Source organism: Propithecus coquereli, unplaced genomic scaffold, assembly GCF_000956105.1.
Source record: "Propithecus coquereli isolate 6110/MARCELLA unplaced genomic scaffold, Pcoq_1.0 Scaffold5, whole genome shotgun sequence".
Classification (NCBI taxonomy): domain Eukaryota; kingdom Metazoa; phylum Chordata; class Mammalia; order Primates; family Indriidae; genus Propithecus; species Propithecus coquereli.
In genome coordinates this window covers 5,158,460-5,174,822 of record NW_012150840.1, presented here as the reverse complement: position 1 = coordinate 5,174,822, position 16,363 = coordinate 5,158,460, and the positions used below count along the sequence as shown (strand labels likewise).

Genomic DNA, 16,363 nt, shown 5'->3' with positions numbered 1-16,363 from the left:
ACAAACAAGATGCAACTGCTTGCTGCTAATAGGACACCCACTGAAACATAAAGATATAAATAAGTTATTAGTAAAAGGATGAAGAAAGATATACAATGCTAAGACTAATCAAAAGAAAGCTAGAGTGGCTACATTATTATTAGACAAAGTAAATTTTAGAGCAAAGAATATTTCTAGAGATAAGGCCATTTCATAATGATAAATGGGTAAATTTGTCAAGATGATATAAAAATCTTAAGCATTTATACACCAAATAACAGAACTTTAAAATATATGAAGCCAAGTCTGATAGAGCTTCAGGGAGAAATTAACAAATCCTTCATTATGGTTGGAGATCTTAATACCCCTCTCTCAATAATTGATAGAACAAGTAGAAGATTGGGAAGTATAGATAAATCTTGAACAAGACAGTCAACCAACATGACCTAGTTGGCATTATTAGAACCCTCCACCAAACAACAGCAGAAGATACATTCTTTTCACATATCTATGTAATATTTACCAAGATAGACCATATTCTGGGCCATAAAACAAATCTCAATAAACTTAAAAGGACTAAAGTCATACACAGTATTTTCTTTGACACAGTGGAACTAAATTAGAAATCAGTAATAGATCTTGGAAAATTTCCAAAATATTTGGAACTAACATACCTGTAAATAATCCGTGAATGACAGAAAAAAAATCAGAAGTAAAACTTGAAAGTATTTTTGAACTGACTGAAAATCAAAGAACAACATAGCAAAATTTGTGGGATGCAGCTAAAGCAATAGTTTGAGGGAAACGTACAACACTCAAGGACAATATTACAATAGGAGCAAAGTGTCAAATTAATAATCTCAGTTTCCAAACTTAATAAACTAGGAAAAGAAGAGCAAATGAAGTCCCAAGTAAGCAGACAAAAAGAAATAATGAAGATTAGAGTCAAAATCAGTTGAATAGAAGAAAACAATAGATGAAAATCAAGGAAACCAAAAGCTGATTCTTTTGAGAAGAACAATAAAATTGATAAGCATCTATCCAGACTGATCAAGATAAAGGAGACACAGATTACCTATACCAGGAGTAAGAGGGATAACTATATTCTGTAGGTAATAAAAATAGGAATATTATAAACCACATGATCATACATTTGACTACTTAGATGAAATGGACAAATTCCTTGAAAGACATGAATTACTGAAGTGTAATCAAGAACAAATTTTTAAAAACCATGAATAGCCATATACCAAAGAATTTAATTTGTAGTTAAAAACCTTCCCACAAAGAAAACTTCAGGCCCAAGTGGCCTTTCTGGGAGAATTCTACCACATGTTTAAGGAATGAATAATAAATACCAAGATTACACATGTTCTTACACAAAATTGAAGAGCAGGGAATATTTTTGAACTCATTCTAGGAGACCAACATTACTCTGATAGGACACCCAGACCAACACATTGAAAGAAAAGAAGACAACAAGACCAATTTCCCTCATGCATATATATGCAAAAAATTTTTAGCAAATATGATCCAATAATGTTTTTTTCTTCTGCAGCATAGAATGTCAAGCAATACAATCCAATAATATATTAAAAGGATAGTATATCATGAACAAGTGGGATTTTCCGAGGAATACAAGATTTTTTTAACATTTGAAAACTAATGAAATTCACTGTATTAACAGGATAATAATGAAAAATCATGTAACTATCTTTCTAGATGCAGAGAAAGCATTTGAAAAAATCCATCATCCATTCCTGCTAAAAACTTGTACACAAATGTTCACAGCAGCTTTATTTGTAATAGCAGAAAACTGATAACCCAAACAAGGAACAGAAAGAAACTTCCTTAACCTATTAAAGGGCATTTATGAAAAACCTACAGTTAATATTATACTTAATCACAATCAGGAACAAGACAAGTATGTCCACTTTCACTAATTCTATTCGGCATTTTATTGGACGTTCTAGCCAGTGCAATAAAGCAAGAAAAGAAGTAAAAGGCATCAATATTGGAAAGGTAGAAGTAAAACTCTCTGTTTAAAAACATGAGGCCAGGTGCGGTGGCTCACACCTGTAATCCTAGCACTCTGGGAGGCCAAGGCGGATTGTTTGAGCTCAGGAGTTCGAGACCAGCCTGAGCAAGAGTGAGACCTCCGTCTCTACTAAAAATGGAAAACTGAGCCAGGCATTGTGGCATGTGCTTGTAGTCCCAGCTACTTGGGAGGCTGACGCAGGAGGATCGATTGCTTAAGCCCAGAAGTTTGAGGTTGCAGTGAGCTATGATGACACCACTGCACTCTAGCAAGAGCAACAAAGTGAGACCCTGTCTCAATAAATAAATAGATAGATAGAAATAAAAATAAAAAAACTGACCATGGAGCAACTGGAACTTTCATACACTGCTGGTGGGAATGTCAATGGGTACAACCATTTTGAAAACTTGTTTGGTATTTCCTTAAAAAGTTAAGCATACATATACCAGATGGCTCAGTCATTCTACTCCTTGGTATTTACCAAAGAGAGATGAAAGCATATGTTCAAACATATAGAAACTTGTACACAAATGTTCATAGCAGCTTATTTGTAATAGCAGAAAACTGATAACCCAAATGTCCATCAGTAGGCAAAGAGATAAACTGTGATACATCTATGCAGTAGAATACCACTCAGCAATAAAAAGGATTGAACTATTGATATATGCAACAATGGGGATGAATTTCAAAATAATGATGCTGAATGAAAGGCGCCAGACACAAAGCACAATACTGTATGACCCATTTATATAAAATTTCAGAAAAAGCAAGCTAATCTATAGTGACAACAGATCAGTGGTTGCTTGGGAATCGGAGGAGTATTGGGAAAGAGGAAGGGATAGATTACAAAGGGATACAAGGAAACATTTGGGAGTGATGAGTGTGTTCATTATCTTGATCGTGGTGTATATGTATGCCAAAACATCATATACATTAAATATGTGCAGGTTATTGTATGTCATCTCTCTATGAATCTGTAAATGATATAATGAAAACAAAAGAGAAAAAAATGATTAAGAGAGCAAAGGTTGTAGGCTGAGTGGAAAAGATAAACCGCCGAGCAGGGAGCCAAATCCAGCACAGGGTGGAGGCCTGGGGAGATGAGAGCCAGGAGGGGAGAAATGGGGTAGGTCTCTTAAACTCGAAAGGCTGTGAGCATTCTCTTTCCCACATTAGGATGGCAGAGGGGGTGAGGGCTGCTGCTAGATTGCCTTGCCAGGCTCAGTAAGCACTGGGCCGCCTGGAGACGGTCTCCTGCATAGTTTGGCCTCCCGTTTTCCTAGTGTGTGACATGCTCAGATTGGGATTATGTCCCTCGGTCACATCTGCACTGGTGTCAACATGCTAGGTGGCCATGTCAGGGCTTGTCTGTAGTTATGTTTTAAATAGCCGCAGATTTCTGGATTATGTATATCTGCTAGTAATGGGTATAATATGGAATGGAAATTAACTGTATCATCCAAATAAATTTCAACTCCAGCTAGGCGCAGTGGCATGTGTCTGTAATCCTAGCTCCTTGGGACTGAAGTGGGAACATCGCTTGAACCCAGGAGTATGAGTCCAGCCTGGGCAACAGATTGAGACCCTGTCTCTTAAAAAAATTAAATAAGTAAATAAATTTCAATTTGGTTCCTGGCGTATGTCAATGACTTCTACTTACTAAGGATGTCAAAGTGAACTAGATAGAATGGTTTTGGTCTACAACAGAGGATGTATACTTGGTTAATCAGAGGTCTGATCCTTTATGGGTTTAAGTAGAAGAGGCATATCTTCCTCTCTGTGGAGAGAGGAGGGAAAGGATGACGCCATTCTAACTCGACTCTTAGCAAATCCTATTCCACCATACATGTATAGGATGTGCGGGTAGCTGGAACTGTTGTATTATACTCAGCCTCCCATGTGGTTCTTGAAACTCAGAGACAACAGATAATGTTGCATTTAACAACCTGTTACAATGTACGTTAAGGTGGTTTTTTTTTTTTTTTTCCCTGCCCCTCCCTGCACTGTTAAGGTGCTTTTATAAACTCAAAGGTGTTATATAGGTATTGTAGTTAACATAATAGCATAGCCAAATTAAGAGTAAGACTCTGGGATGCCAAGGCAGGAGGATTGCTTGATGTCAGGAGTTCAAGAGGCCAGCCTAAGAGCGAGACACTGAGACCCCGAGACCCCATCTCTACAAAAAATAGAAAAATTATCTGGGCATGGGAGGCGCATGCCTGTAGTCCCAGCTACTTGGGACTCTGAGGCAGGAGAATTGCTTTGAGCCCAGGAGTTTGAGGTTGCGGTGAGCTGTGATAATGCCACTGCACTCTAGCCTGGGTGACAGAGCAAGATTCTATCTCAAAAAAAGAAAAAAAAAAAAGTAGGGGGACCTGAAGACTAGATAAATCCTCCCTTGGGTAGTATTAGAGCGGGAACTGAATTTAGGAATTGAGGAATTAGAGTGGAATCAACATGCATACAATAACTGATAGTCTTTACAAATATTTTAAATTAGGAACAGGTCTATTTAAGTTTGAAGACTTAAGAATGAAACTTTTTATTAAATGAATGAAGTAGAGGGTTAAAACCAGCCCAATCCTATTTTACGTTAAGAAAGTTATTAAGAGACATCGGCTCAAGCATTGTTTTACGCTCTGAGTGTACGGGGAGTGTTTCTGTGAGAATGTGTGTGGGTAGAAGGCAGCAAAGGCACAACAGGTTACGCAGAAGGACACTGAAGAGCACATTGGGGGCCTTTCCCATGGATCAAGAACACGGGCACGGAGCACAGCTGAACACCAGCCTGCTGGGCTCATAGCACTGGCACCTTCCAGGTAGCTTTATAGTGCTGGGGGCAGGAGGAGGTGACAGGGGGTGTCACTGTCAGGGTGTCAGGGCTGGAGGCCCTTTCCTCAAAGGAGACGAGCAGACACACCACATATAGCTCCCAAAAGCCAGAAATGTTTTCTTTTGGTCAGGAGTCTGGGATTTTTAGTAAACACTTCGCATTTCCTGATTTATTTTATTTGCCTTCAGTCAAGGAAAGCTTATATTTTGGTCCTTCGAACACACAGGACACGTGGCAAATGTTGAAGAGGGGGTGGCTGCTCCCCTCGCCCACGTGCTGCTCAGAATGTCAGCAGGTGGGCTAGTGAGAGGACACACAGCCGTCCCCAGGAGATAAAGGGGAGAGGAGATTGCATCCTTGATTTTATTTTACGTTCCTTGGTATGTGTGGGCATTGCACCAAGATCTTATCTTTTTTACTGTACTTCTTTAGTTTTATGAAAAGTAATGTAATTGTGTTCTACAGTGACTCCTGATGTTTTTACTTTTTGGAGGTGGACGCAGGTTAGTTTTTGTTTCCTGTGTGTCTGACTGGGCAGGGCTTTGCGTCTTGTCCCTTGCCCCTGCCCAGGGCCTGCCACTTAGCAATTACTCTGTACATACGTGTTGGATGAGCAAGAGGGTGCATGAATGCCCAGTGTGCAGGCATGATACTGCTGACTGGTAAGAGAGTCAGGCAACAAAATGGGTATTTTTGTTTTTTTAGAGACAGGGTCTCGCTGTGTTGTCTAGGCTGGGGTGCAGTGGCACAATCATAGCCCACTGTAGCCTCAAACTCCTGGGCTAAAGCAGTCTTCCCAATTCAGCCTCCCGAGTGGCTGGTATTACAGGCATGCGCCACCATGACCGGCTAAGTTTTAAATTTTTTTTAGAGACGGGATCTTGCTACATTGCCCAGGCTGGTCTCAAACTCCTGGGCACAGGTTATCCTCCCACCTTGGCCTCCCTAAACACTGGGATTATAGATGTGAGCCACTGTGCCTGGCCCCAAATGGGTATTCTTCAACTCAGTTCCTTCCCAGGATGATTTTTATGTAGGTTAGTCTTTTTGTATATGCATCCCCACCCCTGTATGTAAAATTGATATACCGTATGCCTTTTCAAAACTGCAGTGCCTTCCCTCCCCAAACCGCTTGATGCCAACGGACTCCCGGTGCTGCGTGGAGCTGTGTTGCCCTCATAGCCTGCGGAAGGCCTAGGTTCTGCTCTTGGCGATGACTGCTGGTTCACGAAGGAGGTGACCCACTAACCAAGACACATTCTCTGAGGGGAGCCTTTGTCACGCACGGCCAAGGGCATTTATGTTACTGTAATTTTGGTTCTGAGGTGTCGTTATTTTTAATAACAGCTTTATTGTGATATAATTCATGGATCATGCAATTTACCTACTTAAAACATACAATTAAGTGTTTTTTAGTATATTCACTTTATGTGGTACATGCACCACCACAATCAATTTGAGAACACCGCCTCACCCCAAAAGCAACTCTACAGCGGTCACTCCCCATTCCCTGCCATGCCACATCCCTAGGCAACCGCTGGTCTCCTCTCTGTCCCTGTGGATTTGCCTATTCTAGACACTTCGTATAAATGTCATCATATGAAATGTAGCCTTTTTTGACTGGCTACTTTCACGTAGCATGTTTTCAAGGTTCATCTGTGTGGTAGCGTGAATCAGTGCTTTATTCCTTTTCATGGCTGAATAATATTCTGTGATACGGAGAGGCCACATTTTGTTTATCCACTTGTCACTTGATGGACTTTTGGGTTACTCTCACTTTTGGGCTATTATGAATGATTTGCTGTGAACATTCATGTGTAAGCTGAGGATTTTTTTCAATCTTTGTCACTTTGGACTGAGACATGGACAGGTATACAACTTTGGCAGGTATACAACATAGTGCTCCCCTCCCCTCCTTCTCGAGACAGAGTCTCCCTCTGTTGCCCGGGCTAGAGTGAGTGCCGTGGCGTCAGCCTAGCTCACAGCAACCTCAGACCCCTGGGCTCAAGTGATCCTCCTGCCTCAGCTTCCTGAGTAGCTGGGACTACAGGTGGGCACCATGATGCCTGGCTAATTTTTTTCTATTTTTAGTAGAGATGGGGTCTCACTCTTGCTCAGGTCTGGAACATAGTATTTCTTTATGGCAATGGAAACTCCTGGAGCACATGTCATGCAGCAGAACAGACTAAAGGGGAGGTTAAAAAAAATTTTTTTTTAGTGGAGGCAGGGTCTTGCTCTGTTGCCCAGGCTGGTCTTAAACTCCTGGGCTTAAGCAATCCTCCCGCCTTGGCCTCCCAAAGTGCTGGGATTACAGGCATGAGCCACTGCACTGAGCCACAGTGCTTTCTTAAAACCTCCCTTGGCCAGGTATGGTGGCACATGCCTGTAGCCCCAGCTACTCGGGAGGCTGAGGCAGGAGGATTGCTGGAACCCAGGAGTTCGAGGTTATGGTGAGCTATGATCATGCCACTGCATACCAGCCTGGGTGACAGAGCGAGACCCTGTTTCTAAAAAAGAAAAGAAAGAAAAAGTACTTGTTAACACAGCTGGTATCAATTTTAGGGAAAGTAAGCTTAAGATAATTTTTTCTATACTTTTGATTAGTAATTTACTGTGTATACTTATATATGAATTAACATGCGTATTTACCATTTCAATTATGATGGTGATCGGCTAAAAAATGCGGAAATTTGAACCTGTGTTCGGTTCAACTTATGTCTAACTCTTCCCACATTTGAGTGCTTCCTCTGTGCCAGGCATTGTACTAGCAGATGGGGCTGTAATGACAGGGAGGCAGGGTCTGTGCCCTCTGAGTGCCCATGGTGGGAGGGTGGCTGTGGGCCTGTGTGAGGACGAGGCAGATATGAAGCATATGGGGCAACGTGGCGCCTCTGCTGGGGGATGAACAGGGCACTGTTGGAGCTTTGGGGAAGAACTCAAGCCAGACCGAGGGTGGGATGGTAGGGAGGTCAAGGGAAGCTTCCAGAGGGCTGGGATCTAAAGGAGGAATGGATATAATTAAGCAAGAGGAGAAGGAAAGGAGGAGGAGGAGGAAGGAGAGAGTTCCTAAGCAGAAAGCTGAGCATGTCCAGCATATCACCTGTTCAGGGGATTGAAAGCAGGATTCCAGGTGAGGTGTGGTGGGAACCACGACGAAAGGAGCAGGAGAGCCAGGGAACCCTTGATGGCTGCACCATGTGGTTTGGACTCTGCCCCAGAGCTGAGGTCATTAAAGGGAGCCGCATGAGCAGATCTGCATTTTGGCCACTCAGAGGGGACACTCAGGATCAAGGCTGGGGTCTTGTTTCCTCTGCATCGGGAGGGCAGGTCATCTGTGGGGGACTCAGGAAGAGCCACTGTGGAGAATGAGGTGGGCAGCGGGGTTGGAGAAGCAGCGTCAGGGCGCCTGTCGAAGATAAATGTTTTAAATCCATATTAGACATTACGGAGGCCCTTAGGGATATGGCAAAGCACTACTTGCATACTCTGCTTTACTATGTCCCTTGCCTTAACTGAGTTGAACTTAGCTGAATTTAGTTGCCCTAATTGACCTGAAAGTGCCGATACAAATAGAGAACAAAAACTGCCAAGACAAATTCTGTGGATGATGGAGCACTGGCCACGCTTCATTCTCATGACAGTCAAGAGTGGGCAGCTCCTGCTGGGAGCGGTGGCTCATGCCTGTAGTCCCAGCACTCTGGGAGGCTGAGGCGGGAGGATCGCTTGAGGTCAGGAGTTCGAGACCAGCCTGAGCAAGAGTGAGACCCCGTCTCTACTAAAAATAGAAAAGTTAGCTGGGCGCCATGTCACATGCCTGTAGTCCCAGCTACTCAGGAGGCTGAGGCGGGAGGATCGCTTGAGCCCAGGAGTTTGAGGTTGCAGTGAGCTTCGTTGATGCCACTGCTTTCTACCCTGGGGTGACAGAGCGAGACTCTGTCTTGTTTAAAAAAAAAAAAAAAAAAAGAGTCGGCAGCTCCCTGGTTGATTTCACATATTTGTTTTCCCCCTCCCTTTTTTTTATTTTAGTAGATTTGCGGGTACAGGTTGAATTTTGTTGCATGTATTTATTGTATCGTGGAGTCTGGGCTTTTGGTTTACCTATCACCAGAGTAGTATACATTGTACCCATAGGTAATTTTTCATCCCTCATCCCCTGTCAACCTTCCCCACTGTGAGTCTCTAATGTTCATTATACCACTCTGTGTACCTTTTTGTAGGCATAGTTTAGCTCCACTTATAAGTGAGGACATGTAGTATTTATTTTTCTGTTCCTGAGTTACCTCACTTAGGATAATAGTCTCCAGTTCCATCCAAGTTGCTGCAAAAGACATAATTTCATTCATTCTTTTTATAATTTTTTTAAAAATTTAAATAGAGATGAGGTCTTGCTCTTGCTTGGGCTGGTCTCAAACTCCTGACCTCAAGCAATCCTCCTGCCTCGGCCTCCCAGAGTGTTAGGATTATAGGTGTGAGCCTCTGTGCCCGGCCTCATTCATTCTTTTTGATATAATGATTTCTTTGCCTCTGGGTAGATACCCAGTGGTGGGATTGCAGGTTGGAATGGTAGATCTACTTTTAGTTCTTAGAGAAATCTCCATATTGATCTCCATAGTGGTTATACTAATTTACATTCCAACCAATGGTGTATAAATGTTCCCTTTTCACCACAACCATGCCAACATCTACTGTTTTTTTGAGTTTTTAATAATGGCCATTCTAATTGGAGTAAGATGGTATTTCATTGTGGTTTTAATTTGCATTTCTCTGATGATTAGTGATGTTGAGTATTTTTTCATGTTTATTGGTCATTTGTGTATCTTCTTTTGAAAAAGATTTCACGTTATTTATTTTTGCTTTGAAATTGAAAGCCTGGAAGAGAAGCTAAGTTGGCTTCTCTCAAGGACTTCGTCTGGGGATGAGGGGAGATTTGAGCTGTTATTTTGCAACCATTGGGAGACCACAGTATCTCAGATCCTTAGAGGGGAATTAAACACAGGGCAGGGTGGGATGGGGGAGGCAACCTACCTGGCAGGGTGGTGGTGGTGACCTAAGGAGATGTGTTCCTGCAGGCTTTGTTTAATGAACTGAGGCTCAGGGAGCTAGACATGGCTGACGGAAAATAGGTCTGTCTGACCCCAAATTGGTGGTCTTCCTGCCCAGCAAGGTGCCACAGCAGTGAGACGCAAAGGCCTGGGACAGAAGCGGCAGGGGCCCTACACTGCTGTCAGTGGCATGAATGGGTGGCAGGGGAGGCTTCATAGCATTGGCCACTGTTTATGTTTGTTAAACTCCCCTTAGACCATCTCTGTACCTGCATATGTTGCTGCCGATGAGAAACACCCTGTAATGGTCTGAGGCGACCAGATACATTTACTGCTACGGCAAGGCTGTAATTCTGGGCCTGGTGGGTGCTTTGAGAGGTCGTTTAGTCCGCCCTGCATTCAGCCAGGCTTCCCCTCCAGCTCAGCGATGGAGCTGGCTCAGGGAAGAGCTCCCTGGGGCGGTGAGACTGTGCTCTTATGATCTCACCACGCATGCAGATGTCAGAGCAACCCCGATCAACCTCGGAGAACATAGGCACGCTTAACGGCTGAGCGTACGACTTCAGTTTTCTTTTCTCAGAGCAATGACTTTTGGCTTTTATTCCTTGCCCAGGTATGCACCCTCTGGCCGCAGCGGCCCAGGAGGCCGAGAGCAGCCAGAAGCTGACCCACTTGCTGAACGCCGTGACCGACGCGCTGGTCTGGGTGATCGCCAAGAGCGGCATCTCCTCCCAGCAGCAGTCTGTCCGCCTGGCCAATCTCCTGATGCTCTTGTCACACGTCAGGCACGCCAGGTACGGGCCTGCAGGAACTCCTCTGGCCGGGCGTGGGGTGGGGTAGGGAGACATGCTCAGAGCAGGGTGAAGAGCTTAGGGAAAAGTATTTACAAGTCACAGAAAACGCACCCCTGAAACGGAATGGAGGGCTTCGTCAGTTCACACATCCGTAACCAAAGATAGGCACAGAGTGGGCACTGAACACATGTCCTGTGGCACCTCACAGGATCTTCGTGGCATCCCAGTGATGGCTCATGTTTTCCAGTTGCTGGGGATGACAGCTTGTTTATGGGGTCCTAAAAGGGGCAGTTCCTCCCCTAAAATGAACTGCCACCCCTCCTTATAGCAAAGCCATTCTTATGAGGAGGCTACGTCCGGCTCTCCTAGATTTCCCCTTGAGCTGATGATCAGGGGAAGTGCACAAAGCCTTCCCTGAGAGTCCTTCTCTTTCAGTTGCATTAGGGTATTAAGGATGAGACCTAAGAGGACGGGTGAACTCAGCAGGGTTAGGAAGGCAGGGCTGTGGGTAGGGCATATTCCAGGCCAGGAAATATAACTAGTGTGCACTGATGCCAGGGGAGGGTTTGGTGATGGCTCCTTTGGGACAGTGATGCCCAGTGTCACCCAGGAGGAGGGCAGAGGGGAGATAAGGATGGAAGGCAACTGCTCACCTGAGGAGGAAGAGAGTCTAAAGGCTGCAGGGAAGGACGGTGTACATCTCAAGAACAAGGGGGAAGAAATGAAAAAGGCCTCTGCCTCTCTGTTTCCTTTTTGATGTTGATTTAGCACACAACCATTTGCAGAACAGATACAGGCATCCTCAGTACTTGGAGACTCCATATTTGTGAATTTACCTGCTTGCTAAAATTTATTTATAATCCCCAAATCAATACTTACGGTGCTTTCAAGGTCATGCACAGAGTGGCAAAAATTTTGGGTCACTCTCTGCATGTTCCCAGCTGAGGTTGAACAAGAAAATGCTCTGCCTTCTTGTTTGTTTCAGCTCCCATACCATAAACAAGTGTCCTTTACATGATCTATTTATTGCCATGTTTTTACATTTTTGTCCTTTTTGTGGGTGATTTCACTGTTTAAAACGGCCCCCTAGGTAGTGCTGAAGTGTTGTCTAGGGTTCCTCGGCCCAAGAAAGCTGTCATGTGCCTTACAAAGAAAATACATGTTAGATAACCTTCATTCAAGCATGAGTTAGTGCTGTTGGCCTTGAGATCAAAGTTAATGAACCAACAATATATATTTAATTAGATGTCTTTAAATAAAAACACATGAAGGCCGGGTGCGGTGGCTCACGCCTGTAATCTTAGCTCTCTGGGAGGGCGGGCGGATTGTTTGAGCTCAGGAGTTCGAAACCAGCCTGAGCAAGAGCGAGACCCCGTCTCTACTAAAAATAGAAAGAAATTAATCGGACAACTAAAAATATATAGAAAAAATTAGCTGGGCATGGTGGCACATGCCTGTAGTCCCAGCTACTCGGGAGGCTGAGGCAGAAGGATCTCTTGAGCCCAGGAGTTTGAGGTTGCTGTGAGCTAGGATGACGCCATGGCACTCTAGCCTGGGCAACAGAGTGAGACTGTCTCAAAAAAAAAAAAAAACAAAACACACATGAAACAAGGTTATGTGTTGATCAGCTGGTGAAAATGTGAGCAGAGGCTTGCAGGAACCTAACCCTGTGTCTCCCCCGGGGGCAGTGCTTTGGCATTGACTAATTCCGTGTTTGAAGTGACTTTATTAGAATAAAGTAATATGAATAATGAGAGAGGATTGTATTAATACTATATGCCAGGCACCATGCCAGGCCATTGTGGGTGGTGGTGGGGACACAGAAGTTGACATGGTCCTTGCCCTTGAGTGTAGATCGGGGAAGCCGGGGGGATGGTGGGGGTAGGGTGGGGTGGGGCAGACTGGCCCTGTGCAGGAGAGCTGGGGAAGATTTCAATGTTCCTGTGGCTGCCTTGAGGGAAGGAACCTCAACCCCTTTTTGTCCCCACAGTAACAAGGGCATGGAACACCTGCTCAGCATGAAGTGCAAAAACGTCGTCCCGGTGTACGACCTGCTGCTGGAGATGCTGAATGCCCACACGCTTCGCGGGTACAAGTCCTCAGTCACGGCGTCTGAGTGCAGCCTGGCAGAGGACAGGGAGAGCAAAGAGGGCTCTCAGAACCTGCAGTCTCAGTGACACCTGGCCCTGAGGTGAACAGGCTCCCAGAGGAGGTCAAAGCCTGAAGAAGCGTGAACTCCAGCATGTCGTGATCCTGGGCGTTGTCATCTTCCTGCCGTGCAGCTGGCCATCGTTTGGTTACGGTAGGCTCTGTCACGGACTGTCTTTCCCCCCTTACTGCCCTAGGAGTCAGGGTAAGAAAGCCACAGTTGTGCTTGTTACCAGGGGGCACACTGGAACACAGTTTCCATCTCGATGGCCTCATTAGGATTTCGACGTGGTCGGTCCCTTTCTTACCTTCCATCTCCCTTCCACCCCTTTGGAAATCGTCTCGAAGGCTTTGGAATGAATGGGAGAAACCTGACTTGGAAGGGCCGCAAGTTGCAGAGGGGAGAAAATGGCATACACATAGGAAGTGGGCTAACCCTTTTATTTTTGACATTGTGAAACCTGCAATGACAATCAACTAACTAGTTCCACATGCCTCCCTCACAGGCCTGTGAGGACTGATGTCGTGTTGTTACTGTCACTGTGTCAAAGGGCCGAGAGTCTGTGGTCTTAGCTAGGATCTGAGCCATGTTCTTCCCCAGCCCTTGCTGTCGTCTTCACGCAGATTCATCCCTTGTGATTTGCATTCATAGAACCTGTGGATTATTTGGGGATGCGTGTCTACGTGTGATCACTTTCACAGAGGATGTGGGAATTCAAATCTCCCTGGGCCACTAATGGCCCTTCCTTAATCCTGTGTTGTCCCAAGGGGCCCAGCATGTGAGCTGGAGAAAGGACCTGAGGGTGTGGGTTACAGCCACAGTGATTCTTCCCTGGGGCACTGCGAACTCAGTTTCCATCTTGCAGGGCCTCGTAGGTAGCAGCCACAACCCCCACACTGGCCACCCAGAGGAGTCAGGGACACCGTGGGCGGTGGAGGTGCACGGTGTGCTCTTTCACGGAAGGATGAAGAGCTGGCCAGCGTGTCAGCTTCAGAGCCACATTCTATAGGCTTGATGAGCACACCACTTGAACAAGACCTGGTTTGTGAACTCTCCTTAAAAAAGAGAACTATTTAGGGGTAATTACTTATAGCAAGAAAGAATTCTTTTACACACTAGGGTTCTTAAAAATATTTTCTTATCAAAGCATTTATAGGGTGGGCTGGTGAAATAGAAACTTAATAAAAATATTCTAAGTGGAGTATAAATAGGACATGAAGATAAAGTCCTCTGAAATGACAGTTTCAACTTGCTTTTTTTAATTTTTTTTTTTTGGAGGCAGAGTCTTGCTCTATCGCCCCAGCTAGAGTTCAGCGGCATCATCATAGCTCATTGTAATCTCAAACTCAAACTCCTGGGCTCCAGTGATCCTCCTGCCTCAGTCTCCCAAGTAGCTGGGACTACAGTCATGTGTCACTATGCCCAGCTAATTTTTCTATTTTTAGTAGAGATGGGGGTCTCACTTTTGTTCAGGCTGGTCTCAAACTCTGAGCTCAAGTGATCCTCCTGCCTTGGCCTCCCAGAGTGCTGAGATCATAGGTGTGAGCCACCATGCCCGGCTCAACTGGCTTTTTGAAAATTGACGTTTTCAGACAAATTTTTGGGAACATACCAAATACATAAAATGAGTACATAGCTATACTTTGGAAGTGAAGAGGTTAAATAATCATGTTGATTTTTATGGTACTGTTTTTAAAAATTACCTTGTGATATGATATTAAATTTTCTTTTTGGAAATAGGTTTACTTTGGTGAACACATCCTGTATTTACTAAGTCATTAGGAAGATTACATTCAATATGACAAAGGTTGGTTTCTGCTAATGAGACCTGGAGTAATTCCTAATTTTGATACTGGTACAATTTTACTAAGAGTTGAACTTAGCTGTTTCAGAAACACTTGGACATATACCTGGAGAAGACACTGCCATCTGTATTTTGAGGCAGTTTCAAATTAGTGAGATTCAGTACAGACAACATAAGCTTGATTTCATGGGAACCAGGGATTATTTTCTTTCTTTCTGGCCAGCCTAGAAACTCCCACTACCAGCAGAGGGGTTAGGAGACTGGAGAGAAGTGGGAGGTGAAGAAGGCAGCCTTGAACAATTATTTGCCCTTGAAATTCTATTAATTGTATTTTTAAAAAAGAGACTACCAGGTGAGAAAAACAAAAATAATAGAATGAGGTCCAAGTCATTGCCTAATTAATATGCTGGAGGATGAATTTTTTAGGTTGAATTTTGATATCCAAGAAAGTGCCAGATTGAACTCAGGTGTCCAGGCAACCTCTGTGCCAAATCCCGTGCTTACCCAGACTTGCGTGGGTTCTGTCTGAAACTCATCCAGTGGCCACTGGGAATATTTTCCACAAATATTCCTGCATTTGGATGAAGCCTGCGAGGAGGAGGATGTAACACTTTTGATCATTTCTTCTTGGCTCGGGTCTCACCTGGGGATGACCCACTGGTCAGTCCAACCAGAGAGGCGGTCTTGGTGCAAGGTTGTCTTGCACACGGGGTCTGGGGCAAGCAAGCGGTTAAGCTACCATGGGCTACGGGATATGCTCTAAAGGTGCCTTTGGTTTTGTTTTCAGTATCCTAGGCCCCTTTCAGATGATGTGTTTTGAATCCCTCTGCCCATCTGCTCGAACGTGTCCTCTACAGCTGACACTTTTTTCACGTGTCAGGCTGCTGTTTTATGTGTTGGGTAAGTCCTCAATGCCCACTTTGAAGGTTGGTCATTTCTCTTTAATAGTGCTTTCCCTATAAATGTCTTTTCCGAGGTCTCTACTCCTCCCAATGGTCCATGTTCCTGTACAGCAACTTAAGATTTCTCTCATAGCTAAGCAAAAATTTCAGTGTTTTCAAAAGGAATTAACTAGGGGGAATAGGACCTAATAACTATAAATAGGAATTAAATTGAGTATTAAAAAAATAAGAAAGCACCAATTACATTTTCTGTATGATGGAAAAGTGCTCGGCCGCTTTCCTTAGACTGGCGCGGCAGGACTCCTGTCCTCCACTTTAATTTGTAAGTGATCATTTAATAGGAGAAACTTATTTGTGGGAAATGAGTGAGATTCGGGCTTAACTCCGAAAACATGTCTAATATGGGGTCATATAGAAGCATTTTTAAGGGAAACATACCATGGAATGTTCTTAATACAGAGAGTTAAGTGGGCCGTCCCAGGTGAGCAGAGTGAGCTCCCTTCTAACTGCGCCTGCTCTGTCTGGCGTCAGGCCTCACTCTCCACCAGGATTAACCACAAATTTTAGGATTTGACCCTAAAATAATCTTGAAGAGATTTTTCTTGAAAAATTGAGGTGGAAACACAAGACAGCTGTTAGCCTAATAACAAATCTGGGGAGTCTTAACTGTATTAAAAAGTGCAAAATCCACAAAAGCTCTGCAGGGAGATGGTTTTTATCTGGACCCCTTTGCCTGCCAACCCAGCTGGAAGGCAATCATTGCAGACTTTAGTATGAGCAAAACATCAGTTACCAGTTCTTGGCAGAGCCACGTGACATATT

The 16,363-nt window shown here is 44.2% G+C and overlaps 1 protein-coding gene across 1 annotated transcript in view; it reads left to right on the top strand.

Annotated features, from left to right (window-relative positions):
- ESR2 (estrogen receptor 2 (ER beta)) overlaps window positions 1–12,863 on the top strand; it is a 164,324-nt gene extending 151,461 nt beyond the window's left edge. Inside the window, exons 9-10 of the mRNA XM_012656035.1 lie at window positions 10,506–10,686; window positions 12,677–12,863. Coding sequence (XP_012511489.1) covers window positions 10,506–10,686; window positions 12,677–12,863 — 368 coding nt within the window. The remainder of the gene's footprint in view (window positions 1–10,505; window positions 10,687–12,676) is intronic.
- Window positions 12,864–16,363: the final 3,500 nt, after the last annotated feature.